This window comes from Aedes aegypti, chromosome 2 (genome assembly GCF_002204515.2).
Source record: "Aedes aegypti strain LVP_AGWG chromosome 2, AaegL5.0 Primary Assembly, whole genome shotgun sequence".
Lineage (NCBI taxonomy): Eukaryota > Metazoa > Arthropoda > Insecta > Diptera > Culicidae > Aedes > Aedes aegypti.
Genome location: NC_035108.1, coordinates 287,932,774 through 287,955,501, shown reverse-complemented (window position 1 = coordinate 287,955,501; position 22,728 = coordinate 287,932,774). Strand labels below are relative to the sequence as shown.

At 36.2% G+C, this 22,728-nt stretch overlaps 1 protein-coding gene across 1 annotated transcript; it reads right to left on the bottom strand.

Annotated features, from left to right (window-relative positions):
* Nucleotides 1–16,178: 16,178 nt before the first annotated feature.
* Nucleotides 16,179–19,322, bottom strand: LOC110675182. Its single transcript, XM_021839579.1, has 4 exons — nt 19,284–19,322; nt 18,699–19,176; nt 16,368–16,796; nt 16,179–16,316 (listed from the first exon to the last, which is right to left on the bottom strand). The coding sequence occupies exons 1-4, from the start codon at nt 19,320–19,322 to the stop codon at nt 16,183–16,185; spliced, it is 1,080 nt and encodes a 359-aa protein (XP_021695271.1). The 3' UTR covers nt 16,179–16,182.
* Between the last annotated feature and the right edge of the window lie 3,406 nt (nt 19,323–22,728).

Genomic DNA, 22,728 nt, shown 5'->3' with positions numbered 1-22,728 from the left:
CTCCATTGCGAGCTAATTCATAAGCCAATTCATTCCCAGCAATGGAAGAATAGCAAGGACCCATACAAGGTTTACAAAGTTCACTGAATTCAGTTCCTCAAATTGAGTTCGACGTGCGATAACAAGCTTAGACCTTGAGTTGGCCGAAGCAAGAGATTTAAAAGCAGTATGACTATCTGACATATTCCTTTACAAATAGCCAGACGTCCGCTCGTCCTGCGAAGGGACTTGTGAGGAACATTTCCTATAAGCAAAGTGACAAGCAATTGTAAGATCACTCGAAGCAAGGACAATTGTGTCCCAATTCACCGGAAGTGGAAACATCCGAATCACTAGGATTTCCAATGGACGCAGAGAATCCATGGTATTTGGTCACAACCAATTCCCAGTTTGTGGAGTATAACAAATGCAAAGTCTGCCATTTTACATTCATATGTTCATATTGAGATGTAGCGATGATCAGATAATGATTCATCATCTGATACATGTCGATTCGTCAACTCGTGACTGATTCTGTTCGAGCGAAGCATTATGTCTAACACTTCTTCTCTAGCAGATGCCATGAAGGTTCCTACAATAAGTAATCCAAGATTTGAGCTACATAAGCATTCCATCAGACTGGAGCTTCTCAAATTGATGTCCGAGATGCTCCAGATGATGTCATGAGTATCAGCATCGCTGCGCACAATCAGTAGAAGGCCTTTTCATAGGCAGTGAACGACAACTCGTTTGAAATCATCCATTGGGGATGGTCCATCATGTGGTAAATACACCACAAAACGAAAGACGTATTTCCTATTGAATATATAATATATGAACAGAAATATCAATTGTGACATCACATACATCTCTGGTTGTTAACTCAGAAATGAGTGTAGCAAAGTCTGCGCTATTTACGAGCACGCATGCACGTGGCATGTCACGTGAGTTTACCATTTCATGTTTCTGAAAGTAGCAAAAACTGGGTCCACAAGGTTATCTAGATAAAAGTTCACAAAAGTAAGATTTTTGAACTAGCGCCACTTGAGCTGTACCATTTGCATGAGTCTACAAAGAACCATCGTTGCTGATATTTTATGCTGAAGATTGGTCTAACTAAGCTATCCTAACCGTAGCCACTACCCAAACTAGGCAGGATTAAGCTTTTTGCAATCTCAGCACGAAAGACCAGCAGCAAAAAAAACAGATCGGTATCTTGTAAAAGTCGCCAAAGGCGAAACGCACGGAATACACTGTGTTAAACGCATAATGCGAGACCATTAAGGTGAAAATTTAAACTAAATTACAACGTATTAATAATCCCACCCTTATTAAGCCTCAGGCTTGAGACTGAAGAAGAGAAGCCGATTATCTCGGAGAAACACAAGGTCACCTGTACCATTGCTCCGGGTAGAACAGGAAGAGCATAATACTGTAGAGAGCGCCCTAATACTCCACAGGCTCCGTTTGCGGTTAGGTTTTATTTAGACCCCCCTAACCATTCATTCTTAGGCACGGTAAGCTTAAAGCCGCATGAATTAGGGATCACCTGTTAGGTGGACTTTTACCACCGGAACAGGCAGTCCGTAGTGTTAATTCTTAGCCAGTTGAAACAACCGCTACCGACACTACGCGGCTATCTAGGCTGATCGGAAAAAGGAAGTTAACATTGATGATTAACTCCTGACGTGCCCCGAACAGCCCTCTTCCTTCTCATCAAGACACGTGTTTCCATAAAAAAGATCTAAAATCGGACCATTCTTCAAGAAGTTACACTAGGTGCAAAGTTTTGGTGTCGCGTTACGTTAATTTAAACCGTAAATTTCAAGGACGAAACTACAATTTTCAAAATGCTCGTTCCAGAAATGCTTCAATCGATTTTCTAAATTTTTGGCTTTTAGTAGGAGGAAATAGTTGTACTAGCTTATAGCATTGGTTCCACCCCGCTAGAACCCTCCCCGTTTTTGTGAGATGTAAGTACGTATGTTTTTTTTTTCTAAATTTTCACTAAAAGCTGATCAAATAGCTCTGGTTTTTGAATGGACTCGATGGCTAGTGACCCAAATCTTATCAGACAGGTAACGTTCAGTGAAGGAATAGTCTCTTACATATTGAGGAATACTTGGCTCCAATGGTAAACAACGTGGCTCTTCAGTGGATAATCAGGAACGTCCGTAAAAATGGTCATTTCGTGAAAATCATCCTAGACCACTTTGGTCTTTTCCAAACATGAATATAATAGAAAGACAGAAATTATAATAAAACTTAACGGAAGATTTCGATTGTTCATGGATTCTTCTTTTTCTTCTTGGCATTACGTCCTCACTGGGACAGAGCCTGCTTCTCAGCTTAGTGTTCTTATGCGCACTTCCTTAATTATTAACTGAGAGCTTTTATTGCCAATGTTGCCATTTTTGCATTCGTATATCGTGGGGCAGGTACGATGATACTCTATGCCTAGGGAAGTCAAAGAAATTTTCATAACGACAAGATCCTGGACCGACCGGGAATCGAAGTCAGACACGTCCAGCAAGGCTTTGCTTTGTAGCCACGGACTCTAACCACTCGGCTAAGGAAGTCCCCATTTGTTCATGGATATTGGTGACCATTATAAAGCACTTAAGATGATCTGGAATAACCGTAACAATGGTCATCTCGTAAAAATCAATTTAGAAATATGTAGTTTTTTTCACATATTGTCAAAACCATCCTTTATGTTCTATAACAATGATTTTTAATAAGATTGTAATGAACTTTGGTGATCGTGGTCTTGATTTGCTATAATTATGATTTTTGACGTATTTGAAAAAAAAAGCGCAGTGGTCTAGGATGATTTTTACGACCAATTTTACGGATCTTCCGGAGAGAGTTGTAGTTGTAGTGTATGTCCATTGACAATTTCGGTCATCTATTACGTATATAATAAGGAATTATGATAAGTTTGCAAAAAAACTGCAGCTGTCTAGGATGATTTTCAAGAATTGATATTTTTATGGATAGTATGGATTTTGTACTGAATGAGGTTGAAGGCAAGTACAGGATGATTACTATTTTCTGTCAGTAAAATCAGTATTCATAGAAAAAAGATGGTTGTATGAATTTTAATTACCATAGTGCATATCCAGTTTTGGACATCTTTAACATTTGTCTTCACTGTACATAGATAACATATTTATTTTTTTACCTTAATTTCCAGCCACATACATTGTTTCAGAAGCATTACAGTTAACACGAACGTTATTCAGAAACATATATTTCAACCCAAAAAGCCATATATTTTTCGCTTAAATTTTCCATGATCAGTCTAATGCTATTCCCTAGTAAGTCTAAAAATTTGTGGTAACATACTGTTTTTATCAGGCAAATTTTACAGCGGAGTTTAGTCAAAAATACATATCTGTGGAAAACGTGCTTGCCAGGTGTTATGCCCTTAAAACAACACATATGACTAAAACTAAGGTAAATGAGAATAGATTTCATCTTTACTTCGTCAAAACAAACTTTATAGATGTAAAAAACCGAATGTACACTGGAAATTAAAATTCATACATACATCTTTTATCTAGGATCAGTTACTTTACTGACAGGAGTTAGTTATCACCCTGTAGTCCCCAATATGTGTGAAGCTAATTATTCACCGACTGAAACCTTTCTGATAAGATTTTTCTGATCAAAAAATTAGACCTAAAACCAGAGCTAATTGATCAGCTTTGTACAAAAAAAACGAGCAAAATATATATATTTCATCTCATAAAAACGTTGAAGGTTTCAGACGAATTGCGCTAATGTTTAAAGCTGGTACAACTATTTCCTTTCAATAAAAGTTAAAACAATCGGTTCGATAATTGCTAGAAACTAGCGTTTGTAGGTTCGTCCTGACATGTTATAAGTTAAAATTGGCCTAATTACAGATTCCTTTACACCCCTGTGCGGTAAAATTCCGTATTCTACAGACCACCATAAGTAAATCTTAAACACTTACACTCTAAATGTTCTCTATAGCTTAGTCTCAAACATCTTCAAAAATTAGCACTGAGACAGTTAACAAATTTAACCCAGAAATAAAGTGCAATTTCCCCACTGTACAACAGCTCTACAAATTTTTCGGTCCACCAGCTAATATGATCTTCCACAAATTTCTGAAACAATATTCTTAAAATACTATTTGAAACTTTTGAATAATTCTTCCCATTTCTCAGATCCATCAACTACACTGTGTTATTGAATTTCGGCTTGTTTTGAAAACCATAAACATTTGCCTGTCGACTTGGCTGAAAGTATACATTTCAAAGTACATCGTTGAAATGTTTACTAATTTAATTTTACAATCAAATTCAATCACTATACTATGTGTCAAAAAACAAGGTTATTTACTCCGCCATCCGCAGGTATTGTACCGAAAACATTTTCATAATACATAACAGAAACATCTAAATATTATTGCAAACAATAAGATCACATTTCTATGGTGACCTAAAGCGCCATCTACGTTTTAATAAGCACGACAATGTTCACGGAAACAGTTAATTAATTTTGACCAGTATCGGATAAAATTACTCCACTGTGAAGCAGAATGTCGAATGTATTGAACAAAAAACAATACTAGGTATACATTTTTTCCGAAACCCGAAAGCAACATTACTGATTTTGTCAACAAAAATGATAAATGTTTTTTGCGTAACGCGACACCATTTGCAGAACCCTGTTGGAAGATAAACATAACGTGGCGCTCATAAAATGAAATCAATGAGATTCAGCCCTTATTCAATATTTCCTTCCAGTTTGAAGTCACACCCTGATTCTTATCAATACATAGAAGGATTGCCTAGAACAAACCCAGATTGTAAAAATTATAGCAGAGCAGATATAGACGATTATAGAGTGATGTTTGAAAAATTGTATTTCAGCGATGGTGTCGCGTTACGATATGCATCTGCTTTTATATACCATATATACAGTGTTAAGTTTCGAAATGAATGTCAAAACATCATGTACATATAATATGCAAAACATAATACCTGTTTAATCACATGGCCACAAGGCATATTTCCGAGAACAGGCCTCATTTCTTAATGAAAGTCGGTTCCTCGTGGTGTCACGTTACGCTGGAATGTGTCTACAGCTTAAGATTATTTCAGGAGATAATTAATAATCGCAAAATGATTGATATCATCATAACTATGTAAGTTTCAATATTTAAAATAGTTTTGTTACGACAATAACACAAGTGGCTCATTTCTGTAACAAATCTTTTTTTTTTGTCTAATGGCGCTATTCGAAAGTATGTCTTGGAAGTTTTTTGAAAACAAAACATATAATTTGTTTCTTAATCACAAAACTGACACATACAGTTGTGTTCAAAATAATAGTAGTGAAAGCCGATTTTCATACAAAATGCTCAACTTTGGCAGCTGTAACTTTGTTTCCCTATGAGCATTCGGCATGAAATTTTGGCAAAGAACTACAAATGTCCTCAATATTATTATCACAAAATTTGCTATCTTTTACATTACCGGTTAAAAATTTAAGCACCAGGTTTAATCGCTCAAAACTACTATTAGTTTTAATAATTCAAATATCTGCTGTATTTTGAGTTTTTTTTTTAACTTTTCTCTACTCATCGTTTTAACTATTTCCACCCAAGCTATAAATGTATAAACTAGCCAATTTTTCTCAAAATTGTTATTGAACAAAAAATTGCAAAACAAAAACTCCTATTATTTTAAGCGATATCACCTGGTGCGTACAATTTTAACCGGTAGTGTAAAAATATCAATTTTTGTTATACATAATACAATTGAGGACAATTGTAGTTCTATGTCAAAATTTCATGCCAATTGCTCATAGGGAAACAAAGTTACAATATGCCAAAGTTGAGCATTTTGTATGAAAATCGGCTTTCACTACTATTATTCTGAACACAACTGTATGACATGAGCTGGAAAACATACTTTTGACCGCCATTTTATATGTAACCTGCCCTTAGTGTGTCGATCCCCAAGGAACATTGATATATTCCGACCAACCAGGGTTACTATTTCTTTATTCATCTGCATTTATTTGTGGACTTCGTGGCAGTGCGGTTAGAGTTACCCAACATTTAGCCGCATCGATCCAAGGAGTGTGGGTTCGATGCCCACTTCAGTCAAATCGAAATCGATCGCTATCGATAACTATTTACTGACTGATTTACATTGATCTAAAAAAATAGGTGACCAGTGATCAAAGCAAATACAGATTAAAAAAAATTAAGAGCTTTTAAATTGCTTGTGAAAAAATGGTAGAAAAAAATTGAAAAACAAGAAAAAATAAATATTCTAATGTTTTTACTTTTATGTGAACACACAGAACATTAGATAAATGATAAGTAGGCAGCCTGGACACGAAACCCGATTAAATGATTTGTTCATGGACATTAGGGCGGTTCAAATTGCAAAAAGCATGCAAATTTAACCTCCCATATCTTCCTTACAATCCTCTTTAGTTTAATTTGGATAGTGTAAAAATCTAGTCTCCCCCCCCCCCCCCCCCCAAAATTTGTATGGAGGAGGAGAAAACTAAAGCAGGGCGAAGACTAATACATCCACCCTATCTCTTTCTCCCCCATCCGGCAGATTGATCAGCAACTTCTTTCATTGCATGGGGAAGTATGAGCTCCATTTTGAGATTCTAAATTTTCACTTATATCACAGATTTAACGTTTTTTCATTTATTTATTTAGTTAACATCTAGACAGATAACAACAACAAGTTAACAATTTTTCGCAAAAAAAACTAGATCGGTAGCCGCATCTCCCCATCCTCGATTCTGCCACACGCTCGCCAAAACTTATCCACTCACCTAGTCTGATGCGCTCCACGCCTTTTCATACCAACCGGATTCAAAACGAACACCATCTTGGCGTTCTTGCAACATGCCCTTCCATCATATCCTCCAGCTTTCCTAGCCAAGCACGGTTACGCTCGGCTCCACCTAGTAGCATGTGCTTTGTCTTGGACGCATTCACCACCAGTCCATCTTTCGCTGCCTCGTGTTTCAGGTGGGTGCACAGGCCTGCCACCTTTTCAAATGTTCAGCTGAAGCAAACAAATTGACTGGATCTCGTAAAAATCGTACCCCGGCTCTCCGCATAACACCTTCTAGCGCAATATTTAACAACAGGCACGAAAGTCATCTCCTTGTCGCAGTCCCCGGTGGGATCCAAACGTAAACGTGGAATGATCGCCTGAAACCTTCACACAATTTAGCATACCTTCCATCGTTGCTCGTATCAGTCTCGTAAGCTTCCCGGGAAAGCTGTTTTCGTCCATGATTTTCCATCACTCTACGCGGTCGACACTATCGTATGCCGTATCGACAATACGATAATTTTAGGATGTTTCCGAGGACGCTGATGCAGTGCCGTCGAGATGCAATAACAGCGTGATGCCTTGTCAAGACATGAATTTCATATAGCTTATTTCCTATTTAGGCGGCATCCATTTATTACGTAACGCTAAAATTGAAAATTTTTGACCCCCTCTCTTCCCTCCGTAACGCATTTTGTATGAAAATTTTTAAATTTTTGTATGAGCCGTAACGCTTGAGCCTACTTCCCCCTCCCTCAAAAGCGTTACGTAATTTGTGAACGGCGCCTTAGCCTATTTCTTCGCTTTCTGATCTGGGAAATAGACTATATGACAACCACAGGGATTAAGTCGAAATCTGGAAACATAGCTCAGTCTTGAGCAATTGCACATACCCGAAGATTGGCAGTTTTTCAGATCAGCCGATCATGAGGCTTCTTGTAGTGCTGCCTAACGGGATTGTATCTTAACTGCACCGATGCTGCAACTTTCACGAGGAGCTCTTACTAGCTCGAAAGTTTAAATGAAATGAATCAGTCGAAAGTAGTATGTTTTACACAATTTGAATAGCAGACGATGTTCCTTCCTTCCTTACTCTTCGCCTTCTTCTGATCGACCAATCTGGGACATAAGGTATATAAAGTTCATGTCTTGGTTAGGGATTCACATATCTTTGAAAATTCATGGACGCGTTGGGATAGACAATAAAACATCATTTCAATAGTTTACAATAAATTAAAAAAAACGAATGTTTTGCCTTCGAGCAAATTTTTAATATTTCTGATAAATATTCTGATTTGTAAAAGTTATGGACATCAAAATTCGAAACCCAATACAAGCGTTAATATGAATGCTCTGCTTTATATAATATGACATTTGCAATGCATTTCTTCATTGAAACTAACATGTAGAAAAATTTCAGATCAATAGATGCTTATAACAACTGGTCAAGAATCAGTTTAGTGAACAGTGTTAAAAATCTGTTGCAATTTTAATACATTTCCCAATTTCCATACTCAAGAATTTAGGAAGTGTTCCCCCATTATATGATAAATCAACGATGCTGTTAGAAATGCCATACAGTGCTGAGAACTATGATGTTATTACGGTCCGACGGCGCTGCAGCGGCGTCCACGAGTAAATTCTCAAATTTCATGAGATAATGTGGTATACATTATGTGAACCAAATCAAGTTTTGTACAATACCACTAGATTTTGGTCATGATAGATAAATTAGGAAATATTATTCAATGAACCCTTATAACAACGTTTGTTGGCCCTGAAAAGCCGATTGAGCTTGTATACTGTCACAGACAGGCCCGGATCAGGGGGGTCCCGAGGGGGCAAATGCCCCGGGCCTCCCGATCAAGAGGGCCCCCCGTGGTGGTAAAAATGTTAAATACAATTCAATTAATAATTTTTACATTGAAGATTTTAAATTTGAAATTCAAATCCAATACGATTTCTAACAGAAATTTTCTGCCCTGAGATTGTGTTATTTGCTCCATCGTATTCCATACGATTTTTATCTGTACAATTCGGTTCCAATAAAATTCTTCTATTCGCTAATGAAATTAGAAAACTTTAAAACTCTTCTCAAGCTAATATACAGCATATTGACACAGCTTTCTGGAAAGATACTAACAGTACCCCATGTCCTGAAATGATCTTCATAAGATGAATCTAATTCATAAATTTTCTTGATTTGACCATCAGGATACTGAAACACATCTGAAGTTATACCAGAAATACGATATTTCCATATTTTACTGTACTTTTTTCCATTTGTGACAGATTTGTTTGATTTTGTTTTAATATGTTCATTGTTTTGTTTAAAAATTTAAACTTTTGCTATATCTGATTAAAGTTAGATGTGTGTTCCTTTTCTGTTATGAAAATCAAATTGAGTATTCAAGTATATTGTTCAATACCGTCCGGTAGGATAATTTTTTACAAAAAATGTAGGAAATCAGTAAATTTCTGCACAATAAAATAAAATAGTTAAGGCGAAGTAGGCCGTCATTGAAATTCGTATGCGTCGTTGATGATTGTTGCCAATTCATCTCACGATTTCGAATCAAATAAAATCAGTTGGTTTTGTACTAACACAGCTGAAAAAGTATCACCATACTTTATGCATGTTGGTGCCTACAGTGATACTTTTTCAAGTCAATATAAACTATCAAGGATGAGTTTTATCACTTTGACATTGCACGCTGCAAAGTCATCATTGCTGCCCAAACGAATGACGAGCTACTTCGCCTTAAACGCTTTGCTTATTGCTTCAATAATGACTGTCGTTCAATTAAATTGAAAAAAAAATTATATGAAAAAATTAAATTGAAAAAAAAATTATATGAATGTAATATTTGCTTGAGTCTTGATTTCAACTGGAACATTTTTAATTTTGAACTTGATTGAGAACGATTCAGTCAAAAGTTAATCTAATCGTGTGCTATATATACCGTTTTGATTCATATTACGGACAGCTTCAAATTCCGGACACCCTACTTTGTATGGGAAACATTTCACACGAAATGTTTCAATTTTTGCCGTTCAAAAGATCTCAATTTCAAGGCTCGTTTTAGTAAGCTTTTTCCATAAATATCTTTGAAAATTAATAATGCCCAACTACCTTAGATGTCTCTTTAGTGGTTGGACGATTTCGATTGATGATTTGACTGCTCTTTTAATGCTTATCATGAGCTGTCCGGAATTCGAATCAAAGTGTCCGGAATATGATGCAAAAGTGAGGAAGCGTCCGGAATAAGAATCATGAAAAGGCCGCGCATTTTGATTTATTTAAAATTATTCTAGTTGCGGAAGCGTATTCTTTACCCACCATTCGAAAGCTTAGGGCTTCCGACGCTTTATAACGCTAAAGAAACATACAGAATGATTTATTTTGTGTGCTCTATGCTGGGTCATACTTCACTGAGGCCTTAAGTGTCCGTAATATGAATCAAAACGGTATGCGTTTTTCAAGTATTTTATACAGATGGTTTATTTTACGCAATATTTACGAAGTGATATGGGTATAGTTCTAGACAGATTCGCGAAATAGGCGAAACTGACAAAATGTACACAATTTAAGAAACTAGGGTAGAAGTACCAATTATGGCTATAGTACCAATTATGGCAATAGTGGGAACAATAAGAGATTTTTCTTATTGTTTCACTAGACTATAATGGCTTATATTCACAGGAATGATTAAACTATTTGTTTTTGATGGTAACTAAACCTTGAAAAGAACATTCGTGCAATAGGCTTCGAAAAATGAACATTTGAAAATATTGCCTCACATATATGTCACCTTCTTAGCAGTTGGCTAAGGGACCTCCGTTACGAAATGTATGTTTTCATCCGGATGAACTGTTTCAACCGATGAATGTATGTTGCCTAGTGAGAACAAATGAATAAATTTAGCTGGTATGCTATCAATTTTACTGTTTTAAGTTGGAAATCGTGTTATTTCCACTATGTCGATAACTGGTACAAGGAGTGTATGAGTGCCCAATTATGGCAATACTCTGGAGGCGGATTGTTTACATTTTTTGATCAGTGAAATAAAAGAAGTAAAACTATTTTACGGGTGACTTCCACGACGGGACGGTTCTGTAAGGCATTATCTTTATGTTTTGTTCTCAATTACTAAGATTTTTCAATCACACGTTCGAAAACGTTCGCGAGCGGAAGATGCTAATTTCATGGTAGAGAGGGGTTATCAGCGACACTCAATTTTTGAATTATCCCTCTTTTTTCGTTAAAAATTGGCACTGGAAAGGTAATGTGAGATCATTAATGCTGTTTTGTATCATAATTTGCATTTACACTACATTTTGACTTCTTTTTCGAAAATTAATTTTCTCCCATGAACCTATTGCAAAAAAATGATTTGACATCTATTTAACCCAAAATTTTTGGAGAATTTTATGAGCGATATCTTCATTACATATTAGCGTTGCATTATCATTCGCTCTTCATGACGTTTGAGTTCATTTCGTGCAAATATTCGATAGTCCATAATTGGTACACTTTTATGTCGAATGTTAGGAACGCTATTGCCATAATTTGTACAAAGACAACGCTTTTTAAAATCCATTTTTAGAAGTTTAAAGTCAATTTAGTACTAAAACTGTTTAAATCAACATATTCGCAAGGCTTTAAACTAGTAATTGACACCAACAAGTCATGCTTTCGTTTTAGAAACGCGGTTACAACTTGATTTTTATCACTTCTGTTTACATATTGCATCCATAATTGGTACACCTACCCTATAGCGGTGAAATTGTAGCTTGATTGTCTATTCACTGCACTTGAACTTTTCCCCTTTCGATAATTTAACTATTCAAAAAACGAAAATTTGTAGAAGACGAAACTTCACCTCATGAAAAACCACACACTGTATTGATTACGCCTGTATTTTTGTTTATCAAAGTGATGGGCGCATCTGAAATCGAAATCAAAGCACGGCGAGAGTAAACGGCGACACTGCAAACAAAAAATAAACAAGGCGTACATGGCGGGCTTAATTGAAACCAGAATGAAAACACATTCTTGGGTGCGTTTAAGGCGAAACCTTTGAAGATTTTTTGAGTACGAAATAGCTAGAGAAATTGTAGAAGATGTGTGTGTTATTCATGAAGATTTTAAAACTAGGTTTATGATATGTGAAATAAAGTGAAAAGGTTTAAGTTTGAGTATATTTTCTTAAATAAGGATTAAAAATTGAACATGGGAATTTCATTGCTTATTTTATCAATGTTATTGATTTGTCAGATAGGCCCTTATCGCGAATCCCTCTCGAGTTAAATTCGAGTAATACACCCCAACCTCTTTTAACGACCGTTATCGGGGGGTCGTAAAAAAAATCTTTCGTAAAAAAAATCAGAGTTATAATTATGTTTTTGAAAAATGCAACGTCTAGATGCGGAAATACTGATTCGACATATTCGGCAAAGTTGAAGCATGGGTTAAGAGCTTTCCAAAATGGCCGTTCAAGTTTTCATATTTTGGGAATAAATGGCAACACTGCTCGATTGCTATCAAAAGAGCCAATTTTATGGGGGTGTGATTTGCAAATACCAAAAAATTTAAAGATAACGATACCGAATGTACACCAAAGTTGAAGGAAGTGTTGCGTGCCATACAGTCAGCCGAATCACGAATGTTCATGTGGCTGGCAACACTGTTTAAAAAGAATAAAGAAAAGATTAAAACCATCAAACCTGAGCGGAACAGAAAAATATAATGCTTAGCAACATAGCAATACTCTTCAACTGTTCCAGTTTTTCATGAAGGGTTCAAAATTTTTTTCGTAGCTGGCAACACTGCTTGCTCCTTGAAATTGCGCCACCAGGCAGTACAAGTGTGCATGCATCTATTGTTTTGCGGATACCTCAGGATCCTGACCACTTAGAAAGATGGCGTCTTCGTCAAAGTTGCTCAGTAGCTCAAGGACTATTATTATAAATGCTATGAGATTCAAAATTTTGCCAACAGGCGGCGCTAGTGCGCATAGAATTTTTGTTTTGCGGATAGCTCAGGATCCTGGCCACTTAGAAAGATGACGTCTTCGGCAATGTTGTTCAGTAGCTCAAGGACTATCATTATCAAAGCTATGAGATTCAAAATTTTGCCACCAGGCGGCGCTAGTGAGCATGAAACTTTTGTTTTGCGGATATCTCAGGATCCTGGCCACTAAGAGAGATGGCGCCTTCGGCAAAGTTGTTCAGTAGCTCAAGGCCAGGTTCCTTAGCTATCCGCAAAACAAAAGTTTTATGCTTACTAGCGCCGTCTGGTGGCAAAACTTTAAATCTCATAGCATTTATAATGATATTCCTTGAGCTACTGAACAACTTTGCCGAAGGCGCCTTCTTTCTAAGTGACCAGGATCCTGAGATATCCGCAAAACAAAAGTTTCATGCTCACTAGTGCCGCCTGGTGGCAAAATTTTGAATTTCATAGCTTTTATAATGATAGTCCTTAAGCTACTGAACAACTTTGCCGAAGACAAAAGTTTCATGCTCACTAGCGCCACCTGGTGGCAAAATTTTGAATTTCATAGGTTTTATAATGATAGTCCTTAAGCTACTGAACAACTTTGCCGAAGACGCCATCTTTCTAAGTGGCCAGGTTCCTTAGCTATCCGCAAAACAAAAGTTTTATGCTTACTTGCGCCGTCTGGTGGCAAAACTTTGAACTTCATAGCGTTTATAATGATATTCCTTGAGCTACTGAACAACTTTGCCAAAGACGCCATCTCTCCAAGTGGTCAGGATCCTGAGCTATCCGGAAAACAAAAAATCTATGCTCACTAGCGCCGCCTGGTGGCAAAATTTTGAATCTCTTAGCTTTTATAATGATAGTCCTTGAGCTACTGAACAACTTTGCCGAAAGCGCCATCTCTCTAAGTGGCCAGGATCCTGAGATATTCGCAAAACAAAAATTTCATTCTCACTAGCGCCGCCTGGTGGCAAAATTTTGAATCTCATAGCTTTTATAACCGGTTACGGAACATGAGTCCGTTGCTCGATAAATACATGTTTTTAATTATGAATCGTGGTTTACGGCTAACCAGCCGTTTGAGAACGTCGCGAAAGCGTTGTGTTTGGATGGGCATCTAATTCTTCCGAAAGAGGTGCACTTTGCGAAAAAGGACCACGTGATTATTGAGCTAAAATCGAATTCAGGTTAACTTCTGCGTTCATGAGTCCTCTCATGGTGTAGTGGTAACGCGCCCCAACTAGAGATCGGGGAGTCGTGAGTTCGATTCTCACTGAGAAGACGTGTAACTTTTTCGCAAATCTTCACATCAATTTGTCCATCTAATCCAATTGCAAATTATATGTAATGTTTAGCTTGTCGGTAGTTGTTAAAAGTTCTATGCTCACTAGCGCCGCCTGGTGGCAGAATTGCGCAATTGAATGACCACCATATGTTAGCCCTTAAACTACCGAACAATGTTGCTGAACATCATGATCCTCTATTTTGAATACTTTTTAAGATAATAATTATTTATAAAAACGGTCGTTAATCTGAATTTCGGTCGTAAAAAAGTGGTCGGAAAAAGAACCGTCGGTAAAAAAAACGGTCGTAAAAAGAGGTTGGAGTGTATTACAATTGTTCTGAGTTTTCCAGATATATGATTTTCATATTACAGTAATACCTCGATATAACGTAACTCGATTTTTATTTTCGTTACGTTATATCGAGGTTACGTTATATCGAAGCAAAATATTTTTTTCTTAACTTCGTTCAACATGTATTGTTTGATGAGAAAATGGATCTTAAATTGAAATTATTGACCTAGCAGGCATTTTTAGTTTTTCCTACATATTTTTTCCATATTTTTCTTTGTTTTTTTTTTTGTATATTTATCTATTAATTTTCATTTTTTTTTTATTTTTACATCTCTTTTGCAGAAATGTATTCAGGAAAAATCTTTGAAGAAGTCTCATATGAGATTTTTAGAAACCTTTAAAAAACAAATGTTGAGCAGCCCATGAACATTTTTAGCAGGCAATTATGCAACTTCAAGAATTTTGTTATAAGGAGCTCGTGGAAAACTCTTAAAACAACCCAACTAACATTTAGTGCAGATGTAAACATTCTCTAGGCCCTCTTTATACGGCTTTATGCTGAGTAAAGGCACTGTACCTACGAACGAAAGCTTCTATGCGATCCTTTTACCAACAAATCTGGCGAATCTACTCAGACACTTTTAAGCTGTGTTGGCAGCTCTTTTTCATACCGATTATTGCTCTATCTTGACAGTTATACGACAAGTAGCTGTGTAACATCTTCGGAAGGCGCTTTCTCAACCATTTCGCAACTGTTGAAAATTTATTATACAGCTTCGCTGTATTATCGATTAAATATTATTTTCAAGCTGTTTCACAGCTTCCGGAATTCATATCATAAGTATCTGAATTTAATGTTTCCAACGTTACCTGCCACCGCTTGGAATCGAACTCACGATCTCTGCATCCACAAGTCTCGACGCTGTCCTTGTTGCCACCACAGTCTATATCGATAGGCAAAGAAAACACACCGTTTTGTTCTACATCGAAAACGGTTCACACAATATTTTATAATGATCGTAAAAGATGCCATAGCCGCGCTTACACCACTTCATCAGGCTGTAAAAGGGTGCGAAACGTCAAACGCAATGTTTACATCCAACAAACTGAGTAGATGCGCCACAAGTTGTTGTTTTACAGCTTACCCGACCAGAAGGAAGAAACAAAATTATTACAAAACTTGTTATTTTGATATGCATTTTTTTCATATCACCATTTGTTATAAAACATGTACCGTTAGTAGTTAAAATAACAGAAATTCTAACAAAATTTCCTCTGATTTAAACGAAAAAATAACAAAATTTGTTATAACTTCAACAACAATATAACTTAATTTGTTCCATAGAATATGTTAAAAAGTATCAAATTTATAACAAATCCTGTTATCGTCTAGAACAAAATTATAGCACATTGTGTCATAATTTTTCCTGGGTCGACCGTAACAAATTTTATTATAATTGATTTAGATTATAACAAATTTAATTATAATTCTAAAAAGCAATTTAAGTTTCATCGTGTATGAAATAAATAAAGAAAATTACAGATATCTTTGAATTAACACATCATTTATTTAGACATTTTTGTCTTTTCTTGTTGATACACAAAAAATACCTATCATCCATATACACTTGGTAGTTATGGTTGATTTTTGATAAAATAAAAGAACTCCTGCTTCTAGGACGTTATGTAATAAAATTCAACAATACGAATACAAACCAAAACATTCTTTAAAATTCATTTCAATCAAAATAGTTGAACGTTGAACGAGTTTGCTCTAATCAGCAGACGGTGCCTCCTTCTTCCCGTAATATGCGATCACTCGTGCCATTTCTCGGCCACATTCTTTGGCCTTCACTCTTGCTTCTGCTCCTGAATCTCCCTGGTACGTCCGATGTTCGAACAAACGATCTGAAATATTTTTGTTTAATCAAGAAGAGTCATGAGTTTTAATATAGTAACCTTCAATGTAGGACACTTTCTCGGGCTCCAGGGGCGTCTTGGGCGTAGCTGCATTGCCATCAGTAAGTCCTCCTATGTCCTCTGTCTTGCTTCGTCCTTGCGGGTTGTTTGATGCGCGGCCAGTCACTGATCTATCTTTCAACCCCATAGGCCACACGTCATGCATCAGTAGCTTTACAAAGACGTAATCACTATTTTGAGCCGCCTCCGAAATTTTTTTTAATTTTTCCTTGCTCGTAGATCCTTCGATCGCGGTGAATACATCTTCATGAGGCTTTCCGAGAATTTTTGAGTTGAGCGAGTCAGTTAACTTCAGGCAACGTTTACGGCATTCCTCGTATTTCGTTCTTATTTTCTCCATTTGCGATGCCTGCTCTTTGTTCTGCTTCAGTAACGCAGCTACTTTTTCTTGTTGTCCACAAACACATACTGCAAAAAAATAAATGAACGATAAAGGGACTATCCATAAACCACGTGGTCATAAAGGGGGTAGGGGGTTAGAGAGGGGGCGGTGGTTCATGGTGATAAAGGTTGTGTAAACTAAACATTTATGCATTCATGAAAAAGGATGAAGTGGTCGTCCATAAATTATGTCACGCTTTTAGGGGAAGAGGTGTGGTTCATGTTAACGTGACGATCCATACAAAAGTTCAAAAGTCTCCTCCATACATAAACTGTGCCATAGCGGTTTAGTATATATGGTATATACAGGGATGTTAGCAAGACAGCATAGTGATAATAGTGATTTTAGTCACAAGAATGATCAAAAAAAGTGATTTGAAAACTACAAACATTAGTTTAAAACGGGTATCGCAATACCTTTCTCATACTAATGGACAGTATATTTAAAATGTGGTTAACTGTAGTAATTTGAAATATTCCTCCATTTGCCTGGGGCAAGGATAATCTAAATGGCTTGTTCTTAAAAAACTGTCACCAATTTAAAATAGGCATGAAGCAGCATCAATGAGAAGAGTAAAACTACCAATGCTACAAAAATATCTCCATCCTCTCGATTTTAGGATTCAAATCGATGAAAAAAACACTTGTAGAAATGTTTTGAAAAAATCATAAACAGAAAACAGTCAAGTGTTGCACACCCACAAGCATTAAGCCACGTATTGTACAATTTGCGTATTTTGTGCACAAGAAAAAAAATATCTTAGTTGTGGATACTGAGCGGACTTAATAGCTTTGTATTCTGCCTACAGTTAGAATTTTCAATATTGTTTCAATCGTTGATGAATTATTTTCGCAGAAAACAAAATTAAAAAAAAAACATAAAATGATTTTTGACAGAACTCTTGCTTGGCTCATTTGTTGGAATGTCATCTAAATTCCTTAAATATTCATACCAAAATCTTTAAATTAAGTATAAGAGAAATTTCTGAAGGATGTTCTAATGAATATTTAAATATTGTTGGTTGGAATTCCAATGAAATTGCTGACTTGCATTCTGAATGAATTGGTAAACAAATTGTCAAATAGTAAGTCGGAGATTCTTTCAGAGAATTCCTCTGAATATTGCTCTGAACCAATGATTCAAAGGGACAACATATAATTCGTTCCGTTTCAAACTTAGCCTAAACCCTTTACAATAATTAAAATAGTGACTTCAGTGACCACTTTGCTGAAAAAAATACGTTTTGTTGCATTTGATCAGGTTAAAAATGATGACCAAATCACTAAAATGTGACTCGTTACCAACCCTGTGATTTTTTTTCCCTGGAGCCAGCAGAGTGCAGGGGGAGAAATAATAAAAATTTGCGTGACGTAATTACGGACGACTTCTTAGTAGCATGGCCGGTTCCTTTTCAAAGAATTCTTTGTTATCTGTCTAATAAAAGACTTATGTGATAAAACAACCTAAGTATTATTTGTGAAAGTATAAATTTTCTATGAACTTGAAATTAAACCATTATTCTCAACAATTTTGGAATTTCTTAAGGTGAAGATGAATCGAAGCCATACAATTTCAAAGGCACATATCTAGAGAATCAGGTAACCTTTTACACTAGAAATCAAACAAATTTTCAGCGTAAACGATTGTTTCGTTCTATTTGCTATTCTATTGAAAATATTAAGTTTGGCTTTGATACATCATCACCTTAAAGAATATCTGTCATGAATGGTTTTTGAGAAGGTTCAAATGGCCCATTGCACGGTGACGTCATCAGAAAATTGCTCTCTTTTGGGAAATCTGAAAACAACGGTGCCCGTTCCTGTCAAAGTTGGCAGGATCTGGCACAGTTGTTTTCAAATTTTGCTAAAGAGCGAAAGAGAGAGAATTTCGCCGTGAAATGAACTATAGTGTTGAATGATTCCACTTACCAATATCACTCGATACCGTTTGCTCAAGCCGCTCAGAGTTCGATGGGCGATTTGCCAAATTTTCCTTCGCAGTTTTCGGACGAGTGTACGTCTTCCCGATCCGTTTTGATGGTTGTTCTGAGGCATCCTTATTCAAGTTGTCGCTGAAAGTTGTGCTGGTGTTTTCGGTATCGAACTCTGTCCAGTCCATCAAAATGTCCATGTCAACATTGGTAATCTGCTGTCGACTGGTGCTGGCACCCAAGTTGATCAGCGATGACTCATCGTGTTTCCCGGGATCTGGAGTAGCGGAACTTGTCGACAGCGCATTTGCCTTTTTCCCTTGCTGAGGGCATTTGTGATAGCTGGTTCCGGGCTGTTGATTATCGAACTGTTCAATGGCGGAAGTTTTATCCTTTTTATAGATAGAAGGTTCAGGATCAGACGCGTTTTCTACCTTTGGCTTCGATGGCAGTATAACCTTTCGTGTGACCTTCGGCTGGAAAAGTGAAAATCGAATAATTGAGGTTATGTGAAAGCCAAATGCAGCAAATATTACCTGCCCATTGAAATTTTCATTCCCAGTCAAAAATTCCAAGTTCTTACACTTCGCTGAATTCCGATTTTTTTTTCGCGGCAGCACATGCTCTTGTTTTTTCCATTTTTACGTTTCTTGCGGAATAAAATTAACTTTTTTACGAGTTTTACAATGTGCGCGACGAGAGCAAATGACAGCACAAGATTAATGAAAAATGGTTGCCAGTTTTGTTGCCAACTGTTATTGTTGGTGCTGTAGACAAACTGAATTTCCACTTCTGATGTTTTATTGTCACATCGCCACCAAACCGAACAGCGCACAAGTCACTTGCGACGTTGAAGCACGTCGCATTCTAAAATCAGATTTTCATCGTAGCGCTGCATTCTTATGATTTTTATGAATACAGCGCACTATTCAGATATTAGTCGCGACGCTAGGGGACCGAAAAATAAATAAAAAAAATGTTTGTTTTGATTTCTCCCGGATCCATAATATTGTGGAGGTAGCTGAAAGTGCATTTCGATTTCATATCGTTCACTTCCGCAGTTGTTTGTGTACTTTAAACATATCATTGGAAGTAGTGCGCTATAGTGCATCTGATGCTGAATACAGCGCACTACATTCAACATTATGCTAGCGTATAGTATTATGGATCCGGTAGAAATCACGACAAAGCCTTTTTATTGTTTTTTTTGGCTAGCATCGCGGTTAAAATCTGAATAGCGCTGTAATCATAAAAATCACTAAAACATGCTAAACATCCGATTTCAAAACGCGGCGAGTTGAGGCAAGTCGCGAGCGAATTGTACGCTGTTTGGTTCGGTGATGGTGCGACAATAACAGCAATGGAAGTATACTATTTTGTGTCGAAAAAAAGGTTTACTAATAAGCGAAGATCGATTTTCACTGAACTCACCGCGTCGCAATTCGATTTTTATGATACGCATAATTCACTCGGGAGTTCTTTCATATGCACAATGGTAAATCGAGTTGCGGCGAACTAAAGTGGGTAAACAATCTTTCTTCGCACTTTGGCCAACCCATTTTTCCAACTTAAAGCAGTATATATATATATATATATATATATATATATATATATATATATATATATATATATATATATATATATATATATATATATATATATATATATATATATATATATATATATATATATATATATATATATATATATATATATATATATATATATATATATATATATATATATCGTCCCCTTAATGCTACAACTAGATAACTCGAAAATCAAAATTTTGGGATGTGCCACTTTGAAAATATGACCGTTTTACAAGGTGACGGTTAATCGCAGAGGATATGGTTGAAAAATAAACTTTAACTTGTGTATTTTGAATCACACGCTTATGAACTGTAGGTATTTTACAGATCTAATTAATAAAAATGTTTTGACATATTGAAGTCAAAAATTTCAAATTTCGAGTTATCTAGTTGTAGCATCAAGGGGACGATATGATGCTGAATATATATATATAATTGCAATGATAGATAATTAATATCTTTTAATGCCTAAACGCAATGATAGCGGAACGGGAACGGATAGCGGAACCGGTTATCAGCTCAGTCGAAATGGTGTGATTCATGCTGGCTAACCGGTTCCACATTCCGTTGCAGTTCCACTATCATTGTGCTTGGGCCTTTATTGTTATATTAATCTAATTTCTAACCCGTTTCAAACTATGCAAAAAACGAAAAAAACGTTGATAATTTAATCTGGCAGCACTTCTTTACAAAGAAATAAATAGACATACTCAGCAAAGTAGTCATTTGTTTTACTGTATGAGTATCCACCGATTAGGTGACATCACAACGTCATTCGTATGTCGCATTGATAATAATGACATCATCGTTTGGCTGTTTAAGCACACTCACAATTCTACTTCTCCTTTCTACCTTTAAATATACGAATTGGAATATTTACAGATCTTATGTCGTTTTCGTTTTTAGGAACTGGGTCGGTGATCAACGCATAAACAAACCAATGTCAAATAAATTGTAGTTCGGTCGAACCTGAATCGGGTTGGGGTTGAAACTGTGATTCAGAACGGGTTGCGCCAGTTCCAACATAGGTTCAAAAACGAATTCGACATTAATGACTTAAAGGCATGTTTGTTTCTTGTAAATATCTGGCTTTGATATCTTCTGCATTGCTCAAAAAGTTCACAATCCTTCTAAAATCATGAGCGCAAATCCAAGGCGGCCACGTCATTTTAATATGATGGAACCGTGGTTTGGTCAAAAATATTCCAGAAAGGTAACTAAATGAATGTTTAATATATATATATTTTATAATTATAATATATATTTTTTTTTGGAAGCGAGCGAAAACAATTCGTTCTAAACAAAATACAAATGCGACTTCGGATGATGCTACAATAAACCTCAACAGTTTAGAACCAGGTAAATAACAAAATTAAGTTTTTTTTTTATATAAGCGTAACTTTGATAAACATTATTCAAGTGAGTATATATATTTTACTTTTTTCTACAGGTTGTAGTATTGAAATTATTTCTCAGAATTGTTCCAATTCATTTTCCTCTTCGGATTCTTTTGAACACATCTCAGCTGAGGAAGTAGATTTTTCTCAATCGGAAAATGAAAAGTTCATCATTACTGGCCGTTCAACTACTGATAACGACAGTTCTAGTTGTGCATCAGAAATATCAGATGTTGAAGATATGGACGAATATCCTCTTGTAGAAGATACTGAGATGGTGAAATATTTTCTTTTTTCATGGTTTGCATTCAAAGTTAAGACTTTCCATTTAAATCTGTTTCAGACCCAGAATCATGTCATTAAATTTAGAAACGATGTTCAAGTCCATGATGTATTGTTCATGATTTTGAATTTTTATCTCAAGTATAATCTACCTCAAAAAGGAGTGGAGGATTTATTACGAATGCTTAATGTGTTTTCTACGAATAAGACTCTACCGGAATCATTTTCAGTTTTCATGAAATCATTCGAGAGAGAATATGACTTCGATCGTCAGTATTTTTGTACGAAATGTCATTATGGGTAAGTGAGATCATAAATCATATCCTGGTGTTAAATATCACATTTTCTTGTTTGTTTGTTTTTTTTTCAGGTATCCTGCCGCTCCAGAAGCAAACGTTGTATGCCCTGTTGACAACTGTAACTCGATTTCCAAAGACTTTTTTGTGGTTTTTCCTTTGGAACCACAAATAAGGGAAACAGTCTTGAAGTATTCAAAACATATTAAAGAATATGAAAATCTTGTTGCTGAGAAAGACATAAGTGACATCAACCGAGGACAATTGGCCCAATCAATAACGTCACGGGAAGTAGGCAAATTTTTGACTCTTTCGGCTAATGAAGACGCGGCAGCATTCAAAAGCACGACCAAAAAACCTCTTTATCCGCTATTTTTGACCATCAACAATTTGCCTCCGAAACTAAGATTCGATAAGAACAATCTTATCCTCGGAGCGCTCTGGTTCAATCGAGGAAAACC

Bases quoted from the DNA above. Each gene is read 5' to 3' on its own strand.
- LOC110675182 (XM_021839579.1), bottom strand. From the start codon at position 19,322: ATGTGCTGCCGCGAAAAAAAAATCGGAATTCAGCGAAGT. The intron at 19,177-19,283 runs GTAAGAACTTGG...TCACTTTTCCAG, and splicing joins AAATCGGAATTCAGCGAAGT to CCGAAGGTCACACGAAAGGT. The intron at 16,317-16,367 runs GTTACTATATTA...AAAATATTTCAG, and splicing joins GAAAGTGTCCTACATTGAAG to ATCGTTTGTTCGAACATCGG.